The 21674-nt window shown below is 35.1% G+C and overlaps 1 protein-coding gene across 3 annotated transcripts in view; it reads right to left on the bottom strand.

Annotated features, from left to right (window-relative positions):
* The window catches only part of LOC145258219 (tetraspanin-13-like), a 220374-nt gene that overhangs the window by 186447 nt on the left and 12253 nt on the right, over positions 1 to 21674 (bottom strand). Inside the window, exon 2 of one of the 3 annotated variants that reach the window (XM_080116163.1) lies at positions 2177 to 20078. The exons of the other annotated variants lie outside the window; for them this stretch is intronic. Coding sequence (XP_079972289.1) covers positions 6518 to 7879 — 1362 coding nt within the window. The 5' untranslated portion in view covers positions 7880 to 20078 and the 3' untranslated portion in view covers positions 2177 to 6517. Of the gene's footprint in view, positions 1 to 2176; positions 20079 to 21674 lie in introns of those variants that run through there. 3 annotated transcript variants of the gene reach the window in all.

The raw sequence follows: 21674 nt of genomic DNA, 5'->3' as shown, positions 1-21674 counted from the left end.
TCGCTATCATCAGTGCAGGAAGTGACGATTAATACTGGTTGGGGGATTTGAACACAGCCACAAAGCCATCTTTGATTCTATTAGCAAGGAACTGTACCCTTAGGCGACCATCAGCTGTCACAGGAATTTAAGGGAAATTTACATTTATAAAGCCAAATACAGGCACAATGTTATTAAGACAATCTATAGTGATCAATAATCTTCAAGACATATACAAAATTATAGACAGAAGACACTAGCTTACGACTTGAAAATCTTCCTAATCATAGAAGATAGAGACCTGCGGAGAGAAAGAGTCAATTTGATCCGGACAACCTGCTCAATATGATGATAGTGATTGAGCAGCCAAAAATTGCAATCTCGCACAAAATACTCGCCTAGCCAAAACCACTATCAATAATTTCTCCATACTCTTTATCTGTGCCTAAACCTAAATACAGATTCCATGAGCAAAGCTTCTTTCTTAAAACTGCACGCCTGTGGAACTCTCTTGCCTGCTTTTCAGCTGACTACAATCTGATTGTCTTCAAGTCCAACATAAACAAGTTCTTGATGAACCGTCCTCCTAAGTAATCCAATTTACAAAATTCCCACTACTTATGTTTACTACGCTATAATCACACTGACTAATGTATACCCATTAACCCTTATCCTCGAGTGGCCTCCAGGCCTTGATAAATGATTTCTGTGTAAAAAAAAAAAGAAGCCAACTGACCACCTTTACTTGCCCAATAGTGCTCAACTTAAGAACTTATTTATTAAAGGGGCGAAATAATTATATTTTAATGTCTACAGACACTAGTGTTTCCTGCTTTCGCAATCATCAGTTTAGGAAGTGATGATTGCTACTGGTCGAGGGAGATATATATACACTTTTGTAAAATTCATGAAGCTTCCTTGTAAGATCTGACCTGACGATGTTAGATTTCTAAAGAAATCGCAACTGAAACATGTATGCACATATGTAGCCAATAGGGTTTGTATAAATAAATAAAAATTTTGCTATAACAACATTATGCTTGTCATTCAGAAATTTTTGACAACCACCGGAGTTTTATTGGATTTACATTTAGGAAACTACAGCAATACGATCATGGTTATGAAACTATATATGGTAATTAAGCTGCACAGAATCTCCAGCGTTTCATCCCCATAGAAATTCGTCAGGCTAAGATGCATCAGTATATGATGCTTCAGGACATAGTTCTGGTAGCGTTCAGGACATAGTTCTGGTAGCGGAGATGTTTGTGGCCTAGTCACTTGCACTTAGGCACGGATTTCGGCTAGACAGGAGGTTGAAGAGGCTCAATATAATAAATTGGCTGGTCACATCATTATCTGTAAGTTCGTTCATTCATTATATATATATATATATATATATATATATATATATCCAAAATTACGTCAATAAGATATAGTCTAATCTACATCTTTTTTCCACATTTCCGATACTGAATATTGAATTGGAACGAGAAGTAATTCCCTTCGTCCTTACCCCTCCATTTCCATCACATCCATGATGAAATTAGATATTGCTTTTATTCACCAAGACTTGGTTTTGAATATATTGAATAATGAAAGGAATGCGTACAAGTAAACTATACTGATTGAAAACGCCCATATTTCAAACAATAAGATTTTATGCTGGATAATTTGGACAAGAACGATTTTATTTCACAGTGCAAATTAAATTCCCCAACAACGTATTACACATTCATCGTTGGATTATTAATTCTGTACATCAATAATATTCATTTCTATAGAGTTCTCAACATATCATGGCCATATAAAGTTAGGTAATATGTTCATGTATCTCTATTATATAAAAGGAACTCTGTGTGTGTGTGAGAGAGAGAGTGTTTGTTCCCTATGGACTCAAAAACGGTTATCAAATTTCACACGAAAGTACTTTGTGTGCCTGACAGTGTTCTTAGATAGGTTTTGTATTGTAATATTTTCAACTAGCGGGGGTACCCGGCGTTGCCCGAGTGTTTGTTTCCGGGACGGGGGGGGGTTAAAAAATGTTATGGTAGGTAAGTAGGAAGGATCAAACCCGGAGTCATGAGTAAAAGTAGGAAAATAAAGTGTGAAAAAAAAAAAAAAAAAAAAAAAAAAAAAAACATCTGCAACGTTAACAGTTCGGCCACCAAGAAAAGTCCATTCCAGTTGTTTAGGAAAAAAAAAAAAAAAAAAAACGACTACGGTAGGTCGGCGCGAACGTGAAAATATAATGTGAATTGTCCAGCACGCTAACCACTACGCCACAGAGCACTGCAGCTTAGTTTAGTGATTTTAAATAACTTCACATGAAAGAACTACGAAGCCAAACCGGTGTTCTCTTCTCAACTGTTCCTTGTGAACGATCCCCAAACGGTGTTAAGTGGTGGCAGGGGGAGGAGGAATTTATTAGAGAGAAAATATTTTACCACTTCCATTGATCTTAACCGATTTTGGCCGTGACTTCTCAGCAGAAAAAGTATAGAAATCTAAGATTATCGAGGAATTTGAGAAATAATAAGCCTATAACACACCTCAGATATTGTTCTGCCGTTTGTGCATATTATATTTGCATGAAATATCTTTATTTTTAATCCTATTAAGGTCAAAATCCGACGGGAAAAAATGAGTTCATTTTATTTATATAGAGATAAGTATCAATAATTGAAACAATCCGATGAAATCAGGGACAGGCGATTTTGACTAAAGTTAACATCTTACACAGCCAAACATCATAAGTGCGTTTGAGAAGTTTTTTTATAACCACACAAGCAGAAATGCCTGTCATATAAAATCAACAGTAGGTTCTTTGATATGACAGGGGTGCGTTCCAGATAAATGTTTTCCTGTTTAGAGCACAATTGACTTGACTTTTGAATTTTAAACCTTAATTCGAGCCATTATATAAAAATAAGACAGTGTAATGTAGACTACAATGGATTGTGGACTAAGTCACTGCTAAGAGGCATGTGAAGCTTCCTCCCGGTACACTGCGATGGGTTCCCAACTAAAGCAGGCAATCAATAAATTTGATTGAAAAATGAACGATTTCACCGATTTTGATGACAATAAAAATATGGGAGTGTGAAATATCCGTTGATCATCATTCAATCCTGGGCAACGTCGGGTTTCCTGCTAGTATAGATATATTCCTAAATAAAGGATTCACTCCTAAATTACTAAACCGATCATTACAAACATTGGAACACAGTTGCTAGGTGTAAGGATAGGTAATGTGGACTATATTTAGTAAACTTAATGCAAAGAGGGACAAAAACAGGATGAAATCTGTACGTGGAAATTCAGATACTTTCAATTTTTATGAAATTTTAATATGCATTTAATATAAATCAATAAATATTCTGCAAATTTCAATTTCTTTTAAGTATTTTAGAGTTTTTTTTAGAAAACTTATATGGGCACAACCTCACCTACCCACTTTATAATTAAAATATTTCAGATTTGCATTAAATTTGATTTGTAGTCATTATAAACCAATAAGGAAAGATTCAAGTGAAGAAGTAAGCTCAGCAGAACATATGCCATGGAAATACTTGTAAAACAAGTAAATGAATGCAACACTGCAGTGATGCGACAGAGGCTGGAATTTGACAGCCAGTCTAGAAATTTTCTTTTGTACCTTGCCCAACAGGAAGAGGTGAGTGGTCTGTGCACCAACTCAGATGTGACAACAATAATCTATGCAGACAAATAGTGGCTTTATAGAAATAGAGAACACTGTAACCATGCTCAGATGGTTGCACTTTAATGCGTTGCAGACTTGCTGCATGTGAGAAATATTTAACTAAGAGAAAGATTTTTTAAAATAGAAATCATCCAAGATATGGGAAATATCTCTGATTTTGGGTTTGGCCACCTAGAATTTGATTTGTTCACTTGAGAAAATGATATTTGCAATAAATATTACAATTACTTTGATTATATTATTGCAGACTATTATCCTCATCTTTCTTAGTTGTTGCTTCACAACGTTTCGGCCAACTATTCCTCTGACCTTCGTCAGGTGGTAATAGTCAGCAATAAATAAATTAATAAATAATACTAATCTCAATAATAAAGTCCAATTTTAAAATAATATATACCATAGAAGATCAGATGATAAATAAACACGGATTTTATAGACCAAAAAATCCAACCTTGATGGCCCCTCGGTGGTGCAGTGGATAGAGACGTTCCTTGCACTTTGGGCACATTGAGGAATCTATTTGTCTTCACCTGTGTCTGTTTGTTGCAGTCCTGCAGTGTCTTATTCTGATCCTGTTTGCGGCTACCCACTGCTTCCTACTATTTGTAGCAAAACCTGGGAGGCGCAAAGTTGCCTCTTCAAAGACGTCCTCTCTTTTGAGAGTATTGTTTCTTCATTCCTCCTTCCATGTCTTGACTGGGTCGTTTTTTTGTTTGTTTTTTTTTTATGTTTTTTTTTTAATTGTAGAAGGGCTTTTGAGACTTGAGTCTGGAGGTATCTGGGGCATCTTTTAAAATTTGTTGGAATACAATATATATATATATATATATATATATATATATCACTCACATACATAAATGTAATGTTGTTAACCTCAGTGTTTTTGTTTTCTATAAATACTATTATAACACGTGCCCTTTAAAATTATCTCATCTATTTCCTGCTTCCTTTATTGAGATGAGTATTATTTATTAATTTATATTATTGCGGACTATTATCCTCATCTTTCTTAGTTGTTGCTTCACAACGTTTCGGCCAACTATTCCTCTGACCTTTGTCAGGTGGTAACTGCGACAGGATAGGAACTCTGAATCTCCTAACTGCATTCTCAGCAATTACTGCCTTCCATAGTTGCTGTTGTCTCACCACGATTTGGCCAACTAAGTCTCTGGCCGGCTTTGGGTAGAATTAAAATCGCTATCTTCAGACAATTCTCACCTGGTAGAGATTCAACGTCTCTATCCACTGCGCCACAGGCCCCGAAGGACGATCAAGGCTTACTTAGCCAAATCGTGGTGAGACAACAACTATGGAAGGCAGTAATTGCTGAGAATGATAAGCAATTGTTCTACAAGTTATCTGCTGTGGTTATGAATAACTTGAGTTTTGAGTTTTGCTAAAATAATGGCAAGCTAAATACGGGACCCCTAGACAGTATGCTTTTTTTGTTGTGGTTGTTGTTTATAGATTTGCAGTTTTATATAAAACTAGCGGTGTAAACATGCACTAGGTGGTCGCATGTTTAGTGTGTTGCATAGTTGCAATGCATGTGAGTAGCAGACTTGCTGCAGATGAGAAATATTCAGCGAGGAGAAAAACAGTTACACAAGAAATTTGATATGTGTCTGATCTAGAGTTTTTGATCAGCCAGGATTTGATTTCTATTTGAAAAAAAGGTCAGTATCTATTTAAACAGGGGTTCATACTGAAAGATGAACAGGGCTCTATGAACAAATTTATCTTTAGTTGACCTTTGATAACTAAATATTTTCGTTTACTAGCCAAATAGAAAAGTCACTAGCCAAACTCATATGATTTTGGGAATATGACATCTTCCTTCTGTGATGAGTATTTACATCAAAGATTTTTTTGTATTTTCTTTTTTAATAAGTGTAAATCTAAATATCCAACAATTTTTTCGAATGTAGAAGCATTCTAAATTCTTCAGGGTTTTTTTTTTTTTAAACAACCTTCGTTAAAAAAAAGAAAAAAAAAAAAATATTGTTTTATTAAACTTTTATTGTTTAAATAATTTAACTTTTTTTTTTTTTTTTTTTTTTTTTTAAATAAAACGAACAAAGTTGAAAAGATATTTTTCACTCAGTAGTGAACTTTGGAAGATTGTTAGTGAAAGAAATACAATCGCTAAAAGATAAGCGTTTCATTATTTCTAGTCGCCACTTTGAAAAATCACTCGCAAATGCGACTGTTTCACTCGCAATGTACAGTCCTGATGAAGCATCTGAAAAAGTCATGTTTCTTGAGATACAAGGTTCCCTACTGTGGTTATGATTTAATTTAGTTTTTCAAAAAAATGATGACCGGCTAGATACAAAGGCTGCCTAGACAGTATGCTGTTTTTTTTTTTGTTGTTCATAGATTGGCAGCAGATTCGCCTTTTCAAGTGGATACTGGCTGGCTATTATTTTAAAATGGTCTTTTTTAGTGTTGTCATAGAATATCTATATATCTTCCAGATGGGCAGAGTCAATAATAGTTGGGCTTCTGAGAGATGATTTTCTGAATGTCCCACAGCCAATTTGGGTTTTTGTGCCTCTCAGAGGGAGATGAGCCCTTGGACACATGTTTTAATTTAGTCAAGCTGAGAATTCTCATTTGCAAGTATGCTGTTCCTCGGATTGCTTCATTTTTAAATATTTCAAACGAAAAAAAAAACATCTGCTGACCAATATAAATTTATGTTCGTTTTTAAATTAGAATCAATATTCTGAATTTCACTTTTCCTCATAATTCATAGGTGATGCTGATGAATGTCAGAATTAGGTTAGAGACCGAAACTTTGCTGTGAACTCATCATTCTGTTAAATAATAGTTATTACCAAAATTTAAATTAAAAAAAGGTTCTAATGTTTTATTTTCAAATAAACAAGGGAGTAAAGGCAGGAAGAGCAAGGGGAAAGAAAGGGGGGCAAGGGGAAAGAAAGGAAGGAAGGAAGAGGAAGAAAGAAGGAAGGAAGACAGAGGAGGAAGAAAGAAGGAAGGAAGACAGAGGAGGAAGAAAGAAGGAAGGAAGACAGAGGAGGAAGAAAGAAGGAAGGAAGACAGAGGAGGAAGAAAGAAGGAAGGAAGACAGAGGAGGAAGAAAGAAGGAAGGAAGACAGAGGAGGAAGAAAGAAGGAAGGAAGACAGAGGAGGAAGAAAGAAGGAAGGAAGACAGAGGAGGAAGAAAGAAGGAAGGAAGACAGAGGAGGAAGAAAGAAGGAAGGAAGACAGAGGAGGAAGAAAGAAGGAAGGAAGACAGAGGAGGAAGAAAGAAGGAAGGAAGACAGAGGAGGAAGAAAGAAGGAAGGAAGACAGAGGAGGAAGAAAGAAGGAAGGAAGACAGAGGAGGAAGAAAGAAGGAAGGAAGACAGAGGAGGAAGAAAGAAGGAAGGAAGACAGAGGAGGAAGAAAGAAGGAAGGAAGACAGAGGAGGAAGGAACGAAGAGAGAGGAGGAAGGAACGAAGAGAGAGGAGGAAAGAAGGAAGAGGGGAAAGAGAGGAAGAAGGGAAAGAGAGGAAGAAGGGAGGCAAACGGAGAGTGAACGAAGTGTGGGAAGGAAGTATGGAAAAGAGGAGAGTGGGAAGGAAGTGTGGGGAAGAGGAGAGTGGGAAGGAAGTGTGGGGAAGAGGAGAGTGGGAAGGAAGTGTGGGGAAGAGGAGAGTGGGAAGGAAGTGTGGGGAAGAGGAGAGTGGGAAGGAAGTGTGGGGAAGAGGAGAGTGGGAAGGAAGTGTGGGGAAGAGGAGAGTGGGAAGGAAGTGTGGGGAAGAGGAGAGTGGGAAGGAAGTGTGGGGAAGAGGAGAGTGGGAAGGAAGTGTGGGGAAGAGGAGAGTGGGAAGGAAGTGTGGGGAAGAGGAGAGTGGGAAGGAAGTGTGGGGAAGAGGAGAGTGGGAAGGAAGTGTGGGGAAGAGGAGAGTGGGAAGGAAGTGTGGGGAAGAGGAGAGTGGGAAGGAAGTGTGGGGAAGAGGAGAGTGGGAAGGAAGTGTGGGGAAGAGGAGAGTGGGAAGGAAGTGTGGGGAAGAGGAGAGTAGGAAGGAAGAGGAATGAAGGAAAACAGGGGGAAAAGCGAGAGAGGGAAAGGAAGAAGAATAAAGTTTGAAAGAAAATGGGATAAAGAGAGAAAGCAAGAGGGGAAGAGAGAGAGAGAAAGGGGGTGCTCTTTTTTTATTCTTCATTTTTTAAAGTTCTTTCATACAAAACTATGAAATGGAAAATTGAATTTTGAAATGAACTAAAATATTAATCAGACGAAGACATTTTCCATTCTTACTTTTTCTGATGCAAGATACCATTATTTGGGGAATAAAGAAAAATAAAGTGTTTTCAAAAGAAAAAAAATAATGAGCACTTGTTCACAAAGCGGCTAGACCTAAAAAAAAAACTGAAATGCCTGGAAAAAAAATTTTTTTTTAATAAATCCTGTAGCTTAAGTGAAACGTTTTTCCATAAAAATAGATCATGAGTCACATACGTAAAAAGATCAAAATATAAAATGTTTAAAAAAAATATTTAAAATACTAAAATCTTAAAAGCTAAAATAATCTCCGAGATAATTTCGATATTTAATTGGAATCATGCTGTGTTGCCCTGGATTTTTACTCTCATTTTATATTAAGTTTATTACCCCCATCCGACCCCTATCTTTTCTTGTATAAAATTTTTACATTTTTTTTTTTTTAACAAGGGAGTCACCACTTATCAAAGTCCGACGGTCACTCGCGGATAAGGCTTAATGAGTGTACGGTGGTCACCGAGACAACAGTATAGTGATCTGTAATGATGGAAATTGGGTAGAAATTGACTAGAACTTGTTTACATTGGACTTGAAGAGCGGAGCAGAGTCCCACAGGCAGGCAGTTTTAGGAAAGAAATTTGTTCATGAAATTTGCATGGTGAGGAAACTTGAAGATTGCTTATCAAAAAAATAAAATAAAATAAAAATAGAAAACAATTCAAGAAATAAAAAAAAAAATTAAAAAATTCGTCCAGGCGAAACCTTTATAAATGTCGGGTGACAAAACTCGAAAATAATCATAAATCTATATATATAAAAGGCAAAATGTGTGTACCCATTTTATGTATGTCCAGCAAAGTCTTTTTTACGGGGGGAGGGGTTTACTTAGAACTGTTTATACACCCCCTAGATTATAATATGTACGATTTGCAAACGCGCATCGTGTCTAGATTTATTTACATCGACTTTTACACAATTCTTGCTATTTCGGCCCCTCTCGTGTTGATTCAGCTTCTTTATATAAAAGCGAAACTAATTTTAAACAAAGGCATTTTTCCCGGTCCCTGTACCGGGAACATCCAGAAAGCAATCAGCTTTTGATCAATGCGGGGGAAACCCCTTATATCAGAAAATTGCTATTCAATTTGGACAATCCCCTTTTCATGGGGAGCTGGCCCCCCTCCTCCAACATCTTGGGGGAAACAAAACCGGTTGGGTAAACAAACCCCAAAAAACTACCTCGCAGTAAAAGTTGACTGTGGTATTTCTATTTGACCTAATTAAAACGTGCACCTGTCAATTCACTTTTTAATGCTTAAATAAATTCAAACAAGTTTCTGTTACTCTCCCTTGCTGGTCTAGCAGGTAACGTGTCAGGTTTTTTTCACATTTTATTATCCAGCTTCGCCTCAAGGCTTTTGGTTCGATCCTACCTACCTTCCAAAACTTTTTTTTTCATCTACCCCCTACCAACACACACACACACGCCTACAAACACCCGGGTAAAGTTGAGTACTCCTGCTAGTATTTATATAAAACTAGCCTGGGTGTCCGGCGTTGCCCGGGTGTTTGGAGGTGTGTATTAAGCAAAATAAAAAACAAAAAGTGGTAATAGGCAGGCAGGCTCGAACCTGTACCGCGAAGAAGGAAAAGAACATGAAAAAAAAAAAAATGTGACGTCTTTGCCGTTGCGTCCATTGCAAAACCGGAAGTAACGAAGGCTTAAATCAAGGCTAGTCAATTGAAAAGAGGGGATGACTTTCGAAAATATCGGAAAAAAAAAAAAAATCCCTACTTGTAGAAAAGTGCCCAGTTGAGAGTGAAGAATTTGTTTTTAGCCAATTTTTTTTTATATTTGTCATCCGAAGGATCGTGCTTCAAAACAATACCGATCTTGTGAAAATTCGTCACCTCTGTAGAAAGTTTTAGGCAAACATTACATACATACATTTAAACAGACATGTGAGATTTATATTATAGATAATTGGAAAACAAATTTCAAACCAAATTCAAAAAAAAAGGCTAAACTGCTTAAAAAAAAAAAAAAAAAAAAAAAAAAAAAAAAAAAAAAAAGGTCAAACAGCTTTAAAAAAGAAAATAAGGCTAAATTCACGAAATTTGGCATAAAAATAGTCGAGTGGTTCTATAATGGGAAATCGATTTACTAGAACGTTAGATTAGAAACTGAGCACCCCCTAAAAATATTTAAATATTGACTTTTTACGGGGTTTTTTGGGGGTTTTTTTTGCATTTTTTTTATAATCTGGTAGTGGTAGATTAGTGTCCATTGGATAATAATCTTCTGAAAAAAAAATTGGGGAAAAAAACCGAAAGTATAAAAAAATAGGTGAGGGGGGTTACCCAAAACTTTACTGAAGAAGGCATTTCTACGAAATGTATATTTAGATTCAGAGATTTAATATTTTATTCTCTAACAAAAAAATACAAGTAAACATATGTTTAGGTATAATGTATATATTTTTTAATTGAGACGATACATAAATAATAAATCCTTCTAGACTAAGGCAATTTTAATTTTATTTTAATCTAGTTACCCTTATCAGGACAGCGAGTGTTTCATCACAATAAGAAATGGGAATCGGAAGTAACAAAAAGAACACTTATAGCATACATGCCCTAAACAAAAGAGAAAACCTGACAGAAGGTGTTTCTCCAAAGCCCCCCCCCCCGCATGTGCACGCAAACATAAAACATATGATACTAACCGTTGGAAAAATAGAAATCTAAATAATTCCAAAGATATCTTATATTAATTCACGTAATAAGAAATCCTTCCAGACGGAGACATTTTCCACACGCAATATAGTAAGCAAAATAAAAATCACGCATCCATTTAAATTCGGAGATGTAATTTTTTTATCCACGAACAAAGAATGCAAGTAATCAGTTCCTATTTACTTGCCTCCCCACAAGGGCAGAGTTAGACACAAGGTCGGTTTTTAATGTGGGGAAAAATCTAGCTCCCCAAAAAGGGGCACTCCGGATAGGAACAAAAATAAAAAATTGCCTCAATCTACAAGAATTTCTCCTCCAATTGATTGAAGTCAGAAAAGTTGAAGTGTCGTATCAGAAAAGATATTACACTTTGCTCCTAGCCAGAAAGGCCAAGGCAGATCAGTTATTTCTAGGTGTAATATTTTATTAGAATGAGTGTATTACTGTTATCTTTATCTATATATAAAACATATTGTGTGTGTGTGGGTGTGTGCGAGTTCGTTCCCTATAAACTCCGAAATGGCTCGGTCTATTTTTATGAAATTTCACACAAATATACTTTATGTGTCTGGGAGTGTTGTTAGATAGGCTTTGTATCGAAATGTCTCTGGTAAGTATCGAATATCACAAATCCGATTAAAGAAGGAACAATCCGATTTTAAACAAAAACACTTCATAAAATCTATAATCACAAGTGCATTTGAGAAATGTTATCACCACACAATCAGAAGGGCTCGGCATGTAAAATCAACAGTAAATTCTTCGATAAGACAAGGGCGTGTTCGAAATGAATGTTTGTGTTTAAAGCATAACTGAACCATGATACTTGAGGTTCGAATTTTAAACATTAATTCAAACCATTACAATAAAAATAATTTTATAAGATCAGCAGCAGGTTCTCTACGGTGTAATGTAGACTACAATGTATTATAGCAGGACTCTACATTGCGAGTGAAACAGTTGCATTTGCGAGTGATTTTTCAAAGTGGCGACTAGAAATAATGAAACGCTTATCTTTTGGCGATTGCATTTCTTTCACTGACAATCTTCCAAAGTTCATTACTGAGTGAAAAATATCTTTTCAACTTTTTTTTTTTTTTTAATAAAACGAACAAAATTAAATTATTTAAACAATAAAAGTTTAATAAAACAATATACTCTTTTTTTTTTTTTTTTTTTTTACGAAGGCTATTAAAAAAAAAAAACACCTGAAAAATTTAGAATGCTTGTACGTTCAAGTATCAAGAAAAAAATTGTTGGATATTTAGATTTACACTTATTAAAACAAAAAAAATAAAAATACAGAAAAATATTTATGATGTAAATACTCGTCACAGAACAAAGATGTCATATTCCCAAAATCATATGAGTTTGGCTAGTGACTTTTCTATTTGGCTAGTAAACGAAAACATTTAGTTGTCAAAGGTCAATTAAAGATAAATTTGTTCATAGAGCCCTGTATGGACTAAGTTATTGGGGGGGGGGGGGATGCATGTGAAATTTTTTTGTTGCACCGCAGTGGATCTCCAAACTAGAGCAGGCAATCAATCGATTTGATTGAAAAATAAGCAATTTCACCGATTTCGATGACAATAAAAGCATAGTGTGGAACATTTGTAGATCAACATTTAATCCTGGCCAACGTCGGGTCTCCCTGCTAGTTTATTAATATAGGATGAAATACAGAATATTTACAAAGGAAATAATGTTCTATGAAGAAATTAGTTTATTTTGTTGCGATAGCATGAATTGCCACATGTGGTAACTGCGTAACTAATTAAATTTAAATTGTTGGTCTTATTTATAGCAGTCTGTACGAAGAAAAACAAAAAAAACGTCTGAAATCATTTTAAAACATAAATTGAAGAGATCAATGTCCGAACTGTACTCTGAACTAAAACGTGGCAGGTGTCAAATATGTGCGTTTAAACTGAATGCGTTTCTCCCAACTATAATTATCAAGCAACTAGAACTTAAAAGAATAGAAATACCTGAATCATAGAATCTAGCAGTACAATAATAGTTGCAATAATAGTCTGTTCCCTATATAAACAAACTAGCCTGGGTGCCTGGCGTTGCCAGAGTGTTTGGAGGTGTGTGTTGAGCAAGAAAAAAAAAAAAGTGGTAGCAGGCAGGCAGGCTCGAATCTGTACCGCCAAGAAGGAAAAGAATGTGAAAAAAAAAAAAAAGTGACGTTTTTGCTGTTACGCCCATCGCCAAACTGGAGGTGATATAGCTTTAAATTAAGGCTAGCCAATCGAAAAAAAAAAAAAAAAAAAGGGGATGACTTCCAAAAATATTGGCAAAAAAAGCGACCCCTCCATGTAGAAAAGTGCCCAGTTGAGGTGAAGGAATTAATGTTTTGGGCCAATTTTTCAATATTTGTCATCCAAAGAGTCGAGCTTTAAAATGATAACTATCTTGTGAAAATCTGTCACCTCTGTCAAAAGTTTTAGGCAGACATACATACATACATACATACATACATACATACATACATTTAAACAGACAGGTGAGATTTTATAAACAAACTAGCGGGGGGGGGGTATCCGGCGTTGCCCGGTGTTTGTAGGTGTGTGTATGGGCGATGTAAAAAAAAAAACAAAAAACCCAAAACGAAAAAAAATGGCATAAATAAACCTGTGTATTGGGGGGGGGGGTAAACTAAAGAATAAGCGAAGTAATAAAAAAAAATGTTGCCCGGGTGTTTAAAGGTGTAAAAGTTTTGGTCGGGAGGAGGGATCGAACCCGGAAGCCTTGACGCGGAGGTAGAAACCAATGCCAACTACTTAACGGTCTCTACCACAAGTGAGAGTAATTGATTAGCTGTTGAGTTAAGGCTTATAAAGCTAGTAAAAGAGGTTTGATTGACAGGAAGACGCTAAATGAGGTCATCGCGGGATCGTTATTTTTAGTTTTCACTTCCCCCCAGATGATGGTGGGAAGGGGGGGAAAGCAGCGCGAAAGCCGAGAACAACGTTTTAATTTAATTTCACTGTATTTATACTAAAATGCAGGACAAACAGGGGACAGCGCGAAATAGCGCGAATCTCATAAAAGTCGACGTAAATAAATCTAGACGACCCGCGTTCCCAAATCCTACATATTATGATTAGGGATATTATAAACAGTTGTAAGCGATAGTAACGAACCCGGGACCGTGTGCGAGAAAAGCCTTTGCCAGACATACACGAAATGGTCACACACATTTTGCCTTTTATATATATAGAAGAAGATAACCCAGTATATAAAGGTGGCATTTTAGTAGATATTTTATAGGGAGACATTATGATTGCTACCCTCTACTTCAAAGGTATTTTTGGGAGAAGCTGAAATCTTGGAATAAATATAGTAATTTTTGTAACAATTAAAAATTTAGAAATATTTTCATGAAACTGCTGTTGGTGTTGAGTGGAAATGATGTGCATAAGTTCGGTTATCTCTACAATTATATAAATACAACTTTGTGTGTGTGTGTGTGTGTGTGTGTGTGTGTGTGTGTGTGTGTGTGTGTGTGTGCAAGTTCATTCCTTATAGATTCCAAAACGGCTACACAGATTTTCTTTAAAATTTACAGAACTTTAGCATATAAGTCTGGGAGTGATCTTAGTTAAGTTTCGTCTCAATACCCTTGACGACAATCGATAATCGAAACCGTTATTTTAATTTATCTATCATCGGTAAAGAAATTTTTTTCATATCACTTAGTAACAATGATAGAACAACAGGCCATAAAAATTCTACTGTGGCTAAGTTGATAGAGTTTTTGTTTTTTGCATAACGTGGTCTGTAAGTTCAAACTCCGTGCGTAATTTCTTCATTTTTTTCTTTTATTAATTGCAAAGAATTTTCTAAGACTTGAAAATTTACACGTTTTTGTTAGCAGTGCAAAAGTAAATTATGTTTCTGTTTTTAAACGTCTATTGAACAAGCAACTGATCCTGAAGAAATTGCAAAACAGTCTACATGCATATTTAGTGAAAATGTGATTCAGATGTTCCTTATGTGTTGGTTTAACAAAACATAGGCCCCAACAACCAAGCACAATTAGTACAAAATTTTTCGACAGTTGACTAATTGTAGAACTATACAGCGACAACCACATAAATTCTTACAATGAACAGATAGTCGATGTTGATCCTATGGTTTCTTTTGCATATGGTTCAAGAAATCATGGCCCCCAAAACCTCGCCAAAGTAGTTGGTTTTGAGCTGGAAGAATAGCTGCTAAGGGGACAAATCAGAGAAATTGGATTGTTGCTGGCATGTTGCATCCACTGCTACGTTGATCAGTAAAGTGTCAATATAAATCCAAACGTAGATTCCATGAGCTGTACACGCAATAACCCTTATCCCTGAGTGGCCTTCGGGCCTTGATAAGTGGTGAACCCCATGTAATAAAAAAAAAAATATATAACCGAAATTTACTAAAATAATTTTAGGATTACAAAAAAGAAAAGAAAATATTGGAATTACCAAAGATACAGATCAAAATAAGCATTAAAAAGGCATCAAAGCAACCCCTGAGCAAGGCCGGGTAATATTGCTTGTTTTTATATAATTGATGAATTTATAAGAGCAGGAGGGGTGGGAGGATAAAATAAGAGATTATTTTATTACATAGGAGATTAAAAAACTGGTATCTTTCAACTTAAAAACTCTTTGATTTCCAGAAATTTGATTTTTAAGTAGCATATTTACAGGAGAGTTTGACATAAAACAGCACCAATCCGTTTTACAATAAAATCGAAGTTTTATGTAATGTTTCAATTTCTCAAATACTTTTACGCTTTCCTTTAAGTTTTTTTTACTTTTAAATAACTGAAGAGACATGGTGCAGTGCACACTGTTTTTTTTTGTTTTGTTTTTGTGTATTTTAAAGCAAATAAATTTTTTTAATGATTTGAAAATTTTGTTTTCAATTTGTTTTAAAAAATTGATTTTTACTTTTTTTTTATTATTATTTTACAAATCACACTTATTCGTGTTTACCCAGACAATATTTGATCAGATATTTTATAGAGATAAATAAAGTATTGGACATATTCCAGACTTCTTTTATTTATTTTTATTTGATACTAGCATTTCAGCCCAGCGTTGCCTGGAGGTGTATGTTGAGCAAAAAAAAAAAAAAAAAAAAAAAAAAAACGGTAGTAGGAAGGCAGGAAGGAGGAAAAGAAGGGGAAAAAAACCTAACGTCTTTGCTGTTACGATCACCGCCAAGCCGGAAGTGACGTAGGTTTAAATTATGGCTAGACAATCGAAAGGAGAGGAGGATGACTTTCAAAAATATCGTTGAAAAAAGCCCAGTTGAAAGTTAAGATATTAATGTTTTTAGCCAATTTTTCGATATTTATCGTCTGAAAGGTGGAACTTCAAAACAATACTGATCTTGGTAAAATCCGTCGCCTCTCTCAAAAGTTTTAGGCAGACATGCAAACATACATACATATATTTATATATTGGTAACTAAAAATTTTCAACCCAAACCAATTAAAAAGCTTGCCCTATCTCTGAATACCCTTTATGTCAAATTTCAAATGTTTAGACCAGAAATTGTCTGAGTAATTTGGTAGAGACAGCAGAGGTAAAAAATTTTTAAACTTTAACCCCTATTATGACTCCTGAACATTTGTTTTGGGCTCAAATCAAGTTATTAAGTTAGATCCATGTCCAAGGAACCTATATCTAAAATTTCAATCGTTTATACCCAAAATTGATGAAGGAGTTTGGTAGAGTTCTCAAAGGTCAAATTGTTGAACTTTGACCTCTTAAAAGCCAAATTTCTGTCCGAAAACCGATTACAAAAGATTTTCCCAAATCTCAGTATCCTGTATATCAAATATCGAGTCTGTAGACATAAAATTGACAGAGTTATTGCATAGGGAAATGTACACAGACACGTTCACTTTTATAGATATATAGATCCTAATTTATTATCGATCATGCACAAAATTTTCAGATTCTAATTTTTTTATGATTACACACACACACACACCACACACACAAGGATCGTTCCAAAAGTAAACCCTATTTTCTAACTCAAAAAGTTGAAGAGTTATGAAGACATGAGTGGTACCATTAAAGTGAGCAACCTTTGGTGCTCCAGAATTTATTTTTGTACATAGTCACCACCATTCTCAGTGCACTTTTGCCAGGAATTCAACAATGCATCTCTGCTTCTGACGCACGTTCATGACAGGGGTTGCTTTCTAAGCATTTCACATCATCAATATCCGCAACAGAGTGATGAAACTTTCAGGTCATGAATGCATAAGTTCAATCATCATAACAATGCAATTTGCAATCCCTTCTGAGTTATTCAAGTTGAATAAAAAATATATAGGACTCATTACTTTTTGGACAACTCTCCCCGCTTCCTAAATAAAATGTCAAGGGATATAGTTAAAAAGGTTTCTGAACTATTAAGTTAAGGGTTGATAATTTGTATTGTTTCGATTATTCAAACCGGTGTGTCAACATGATTGTGCCACACGTTGAGCCTGGCCAGTACCAGATGGGTGACCATTTGAGAAGGCGAGGCGCTGTATGTACCTTCTGAAAAAGTTGGAGGCCAGCACCCTCCCAAAAAAGAAATCACTACAAAAGCATTTACAAAGTTGTAGATGGCCTATGCCCCTCCAGGGGCTCAAGACGATGGATGAATGGATAGATGATTCAAACTGCTATTCACATCATGAGTGTTATTTTTACAACATTTCAGTTAATGTGTTGGGGACAGGACGGTCTGCTGTGTTTTAGACGATCCCGTCCCCATGTGTGTATATGGTGGAATGGATATATTTAATGGCAGAAGAATTGAAAAGACAAAAGGTCGCATAATGAAGATGAAAATATACCGCTATATATCAACGAAACAAATGCAATTTATTTGCATAAATATATACAGGAAAGAGTAATAGAAAGAATCAGAGTTCATGAAAGATGAGTAACGTTATTTGCGGTTGACTGGCTAGTCAGGACGCGGTGGTGGCTCATGGCTCCACCGGAGCGGTGTTTGTCACATGTTGACTGTTAGAGCGTTCAGCAGAAAAGAGAGTGAAATATGAGAAACAGGAAGTGACGTAGGTAGGTCGCTCTCCTGAGTTAAAGGGCGACAATCGATTTAGGCTGAGAGTGTTCAACTCCCACAAATGTAACCTCTGACCTTCTTTAGGTGTATCTTGTTGAACTCTGAAATCTTTCTGCCAAATTCAGGAATCTGTACAGAATTTCAAACAGAAACCTTTATTTAAAATACAAGAATAACATACTCTTATTCCATCTGCCATATCCAGATAGAAGTCTTAAGTAATTTGCAATTGTATTCTTTGTATCCCCATGTACTGAGAATTAAACCTTCAACCTACTGAATTTTACCAAATACCATACATAGGTATACAAAGTATACCTAAAGAAGGTCAGAGGTTACAACAGCTTAAACATTGTGAAAATAAAACTGAGAATCAGAACAGTAGTCCAAATTATCAAAATATGAAAAGTAAAAATATTTTGATAAATATTAAATCTTAGCAGACCCACCCCCCCCCCGGAAATTTCATGGTAACTTATACAGTGTTCTTTTTCTAATTATGGCAAAAAAAAATAATAATGACTATATATATATATATATATATATATATATATATTTTTTTTTTTTTTTTTTTGATAAATAAAAAGAATCTCAATTTTAAATCAATGACAACATATTTCTATTTATTACATCACTCTAAATTAAACAATTAAAATTGCCCCAGTTTAGAAGGATTTCTTCACTGATTAAGGAAGAACAGTTACTACACTTTGAATTATTTATTTGCAAAACGAATACATATATACTTTTGGAAAAAGTTAGGCACAAGATCAAAAGTGTGCAGTAATGGAGGTTGCTAGCTATTCTCTGTATTTTACTCCGTCTATTCTACTCTTGGTTAGAAATATCTCAATCACCGAAATACCACATTTGCATGCATGTAGCATTGAAGCAGTCCTGCTGTTTTAACAGTGTCAATGACCACGACATTCCAAATTGTAGAGCCATGGTAATCTCGGGAAGATAAGTAAGACAGTTTCCCCCGTTGCTTTTCGTTTTGATTCAGGGGTGTATCTCACCCGTGAGTTAAATGCGCCCCCAGATATCAACCTGGAAATTTCTTCGGCTGTGTGGTACATACAGCACCTAGTCTTCCTAAATGGTCACCCACCTAGTACTGACCAAGCTCACCATTGCTTAACTTTAGTAATCTGGCAAGAACCGGTGTGTCAACCACATTTACTCCTACTTAAAATATCCCAAATGTGCTGAAAATGTTATTTTATAACTCTCAACCAATCATGTTTTTTTTGTTGTTTTTTTTTTAAATTTTGTTCTCGACACAGAGTTTTACTTTTGAGATAGAAAATTAGTATTGTGTTTAGCTTTGACCTCATTGAGAGTTCAGTAAATCGGAACAGGAAACCAGGAGGACAACGATAGCATGTGAATTTATTTTTGTAATAAGAAGTGCTCTTCCTTCTCCTTGCCTGCTTAAGTATTTAACAACCTCAGGATCGATCAGCCGATATTGACTCACAAATGACTACGACTTCTATTCTCCTTCTTGAATTATTTTTAAAAGCGAAAGTTTTTGTTTGCATTTTTTACCACAACTCATATTGCATAAACGCTTTTTTCATTTATTTATTTTTTTTTTTTTTAAATAATTTATTTACATCTGGCCTATTTTTAATTTGATCCTGACAATCATCCCATTGCATTAACCCTTATCCTTGGGTGACTTTTGGGCTTGATAAGTGATGCCCAGTTTTAGTTGAAAGCAAACGAAAAGAAAAGTGACACTTGTACATTTTTAGGTTTGGCAGACATTTTTTTTTTTTTTTTTTTTTTTTAAATTTTATTTCTCTAAAAATAAATGAAATTCAATTTTTATAGTACTTTTTTATTAAATTTTTAGGTGAAAGTATAGAATAATTACAAAACACATTCCCTTACCAAGTTAAGATGGGCTTCTAAATAATAACATTACCATTTCAGCATGATCCGTATTTTGCATAAGTACCAAAATCAAATAAAAATTTAATAGAATTTCATTACTTGGCTTATTATTCAATATCTTAATTTAAAACGAAGACACTATTTTTGTTTTAATTTAGTGTGTTTGTTTTGCTTTTACTAATAAGTTACATGAAATTCTTTGAATTGTCTCCCCTTGTTCGAGTGTCATTCTTAAAAAATGAAAACAAAAAATTGTCCTAAAATGCACAAGTGCCAAAAACGTCCTTTTGATCTCTGTTCAATGGCATCCTCCCAGACATTACATCCTTCCTTGGTGGGGAGGAGGTGCTTAATTATCAGTCGCAAGTTCCTCTAGGAGCTTATCTTCACATAGACTGTAAAGCCAACTCCTATAAAAAGCAATAATAAAAGAGTCATCAAATGAAAGAAAAGTAAAACCTTTCTATAAACAATATATGTATTTAAGTAGCTTACACCATTAAAACAGTGTCACGGTGCAGGAAGTAATAAAATAAAAATTTGGCTGACACTTTTCTTTGAGTGAGCTGTATCTCTTCACGTGGAGAATAGCCCTGCACAGCTGTCCAGTGGACACAAAACAGGAAGGAGGAAATCTTTCTTTGTTGAGGTCAGCAAGCATATAAAATAATGCACAATGTTTATTTTATGTGATAGTTTTTTTTAAGTTTTTTTTTGTGTGTAAAAATCCCTGAGCAACCCCATCAGCATTCTCCGGTAGAGGTGCCTCTGGTGATTAGGAATAAACTAAGGTAAATTCTGGGAGAGTGGACCTCTTAGGAGTGAACAGGACCATATCTTTTCCCAACAGCAACAAAGCTATTGTTGGACTTATTGCTGCAGACATATCCCATATGGGTTATAAGCACCTATTTAATAATGCAATTGTTTTCTTTTTAATCAAGAAAACCTTTTCTTTTTTAATATTTCATATCCGACAAAACAAGCTGGCTCTTCATCGGTCCACCGACTTAGTCGGATTTGGACCTTAGAATTCACCCTCATCTGTTCATTCCCAAAATTCTCAATAACTACTCATTACATTTTTCTGAAATTTTGCATGAAATTACAACTACGCAAGGTAGGAAATGTAACATTTTTGGATTTTTTATAAAAATTCTGGTTGTGTCACATAGGGGGTCAAAAAGGGTCAAAATGGCCAAAAAATAGCACTTTTTCGGGACAGAATCCTTTTCGACCATTAGATTTTGCTGAAAATTACCCAAACATGGATATACATCTGGAAACATAATATTTGAATCTGGGAGAATTCACCCTCATCTGTTCATTCCCAAAATTCTCAATAACTACTCATTACATTTTTCTGAAATTTTGCATGAAATTACAACTACGCAAGAATTTACCTTAGTTTATTCCTAATCACCAGAGGCACCCTACCAGAGAATGCTGATGGGGTTGCTCAGGGATTTTTACACACAAAAAAAAACTATCACATAAAATAAACATTGTGCATTATTTTATATGCTTGCTGACACCAACAAAGAAAGATGTCCTTCTTGCAAAACAACATTTTTGGATTTTTTATAAAAATTCTGGTTGTGTCACATAGGGGGTCAAAAAGGGTCAAAATGGCCAAAAAATAGCACTTTTTTGGGACTGAATCCTTTTCGACCATTAGATTTTGCTGAAAATTACCCAAACATGGATGTACATTTAGAAACAATATTTGAATCTGGGAGAATTCTGTGTGTTTTGGGGTAAAAAAAACACACCTTTTGGGACTAATTTTTATCTTTCTCCTAAAATTCAAGGCATCAATCAAGGAGCCATATAGTTTTTGGCTGGTTTTTGATGGATTCAACATTTTAAAATACAAATTACGATTATCATTTGAACCTTGAGATGAGACTTCATATTTATTTTCTTATCAGCTTTTAATCTGATTAATCTTAAATGCTTTAACCAACAACTCTTTGATTATTTCATTTATATACTACTAGAAGATG

This window comes from Euprymna scolopes, chromosome 33, assembly GCF_053919585.1.
Source record: "Euprymna scolopes isolate OS-2025 chromosome 33, ASM5391958v1, whole genome shotgun sequence".
Classification (NCBI taxonomy): domain Eukaryota; kingdom Metazoa; phylum Mollusca; class Cephalopoda; order Sepiida; family Sepiolidae; genus Euprymna; species Euprymna scolopes.
This window is presented reverse-complemented; position numbering and strand designations above follow the sequence as displayed.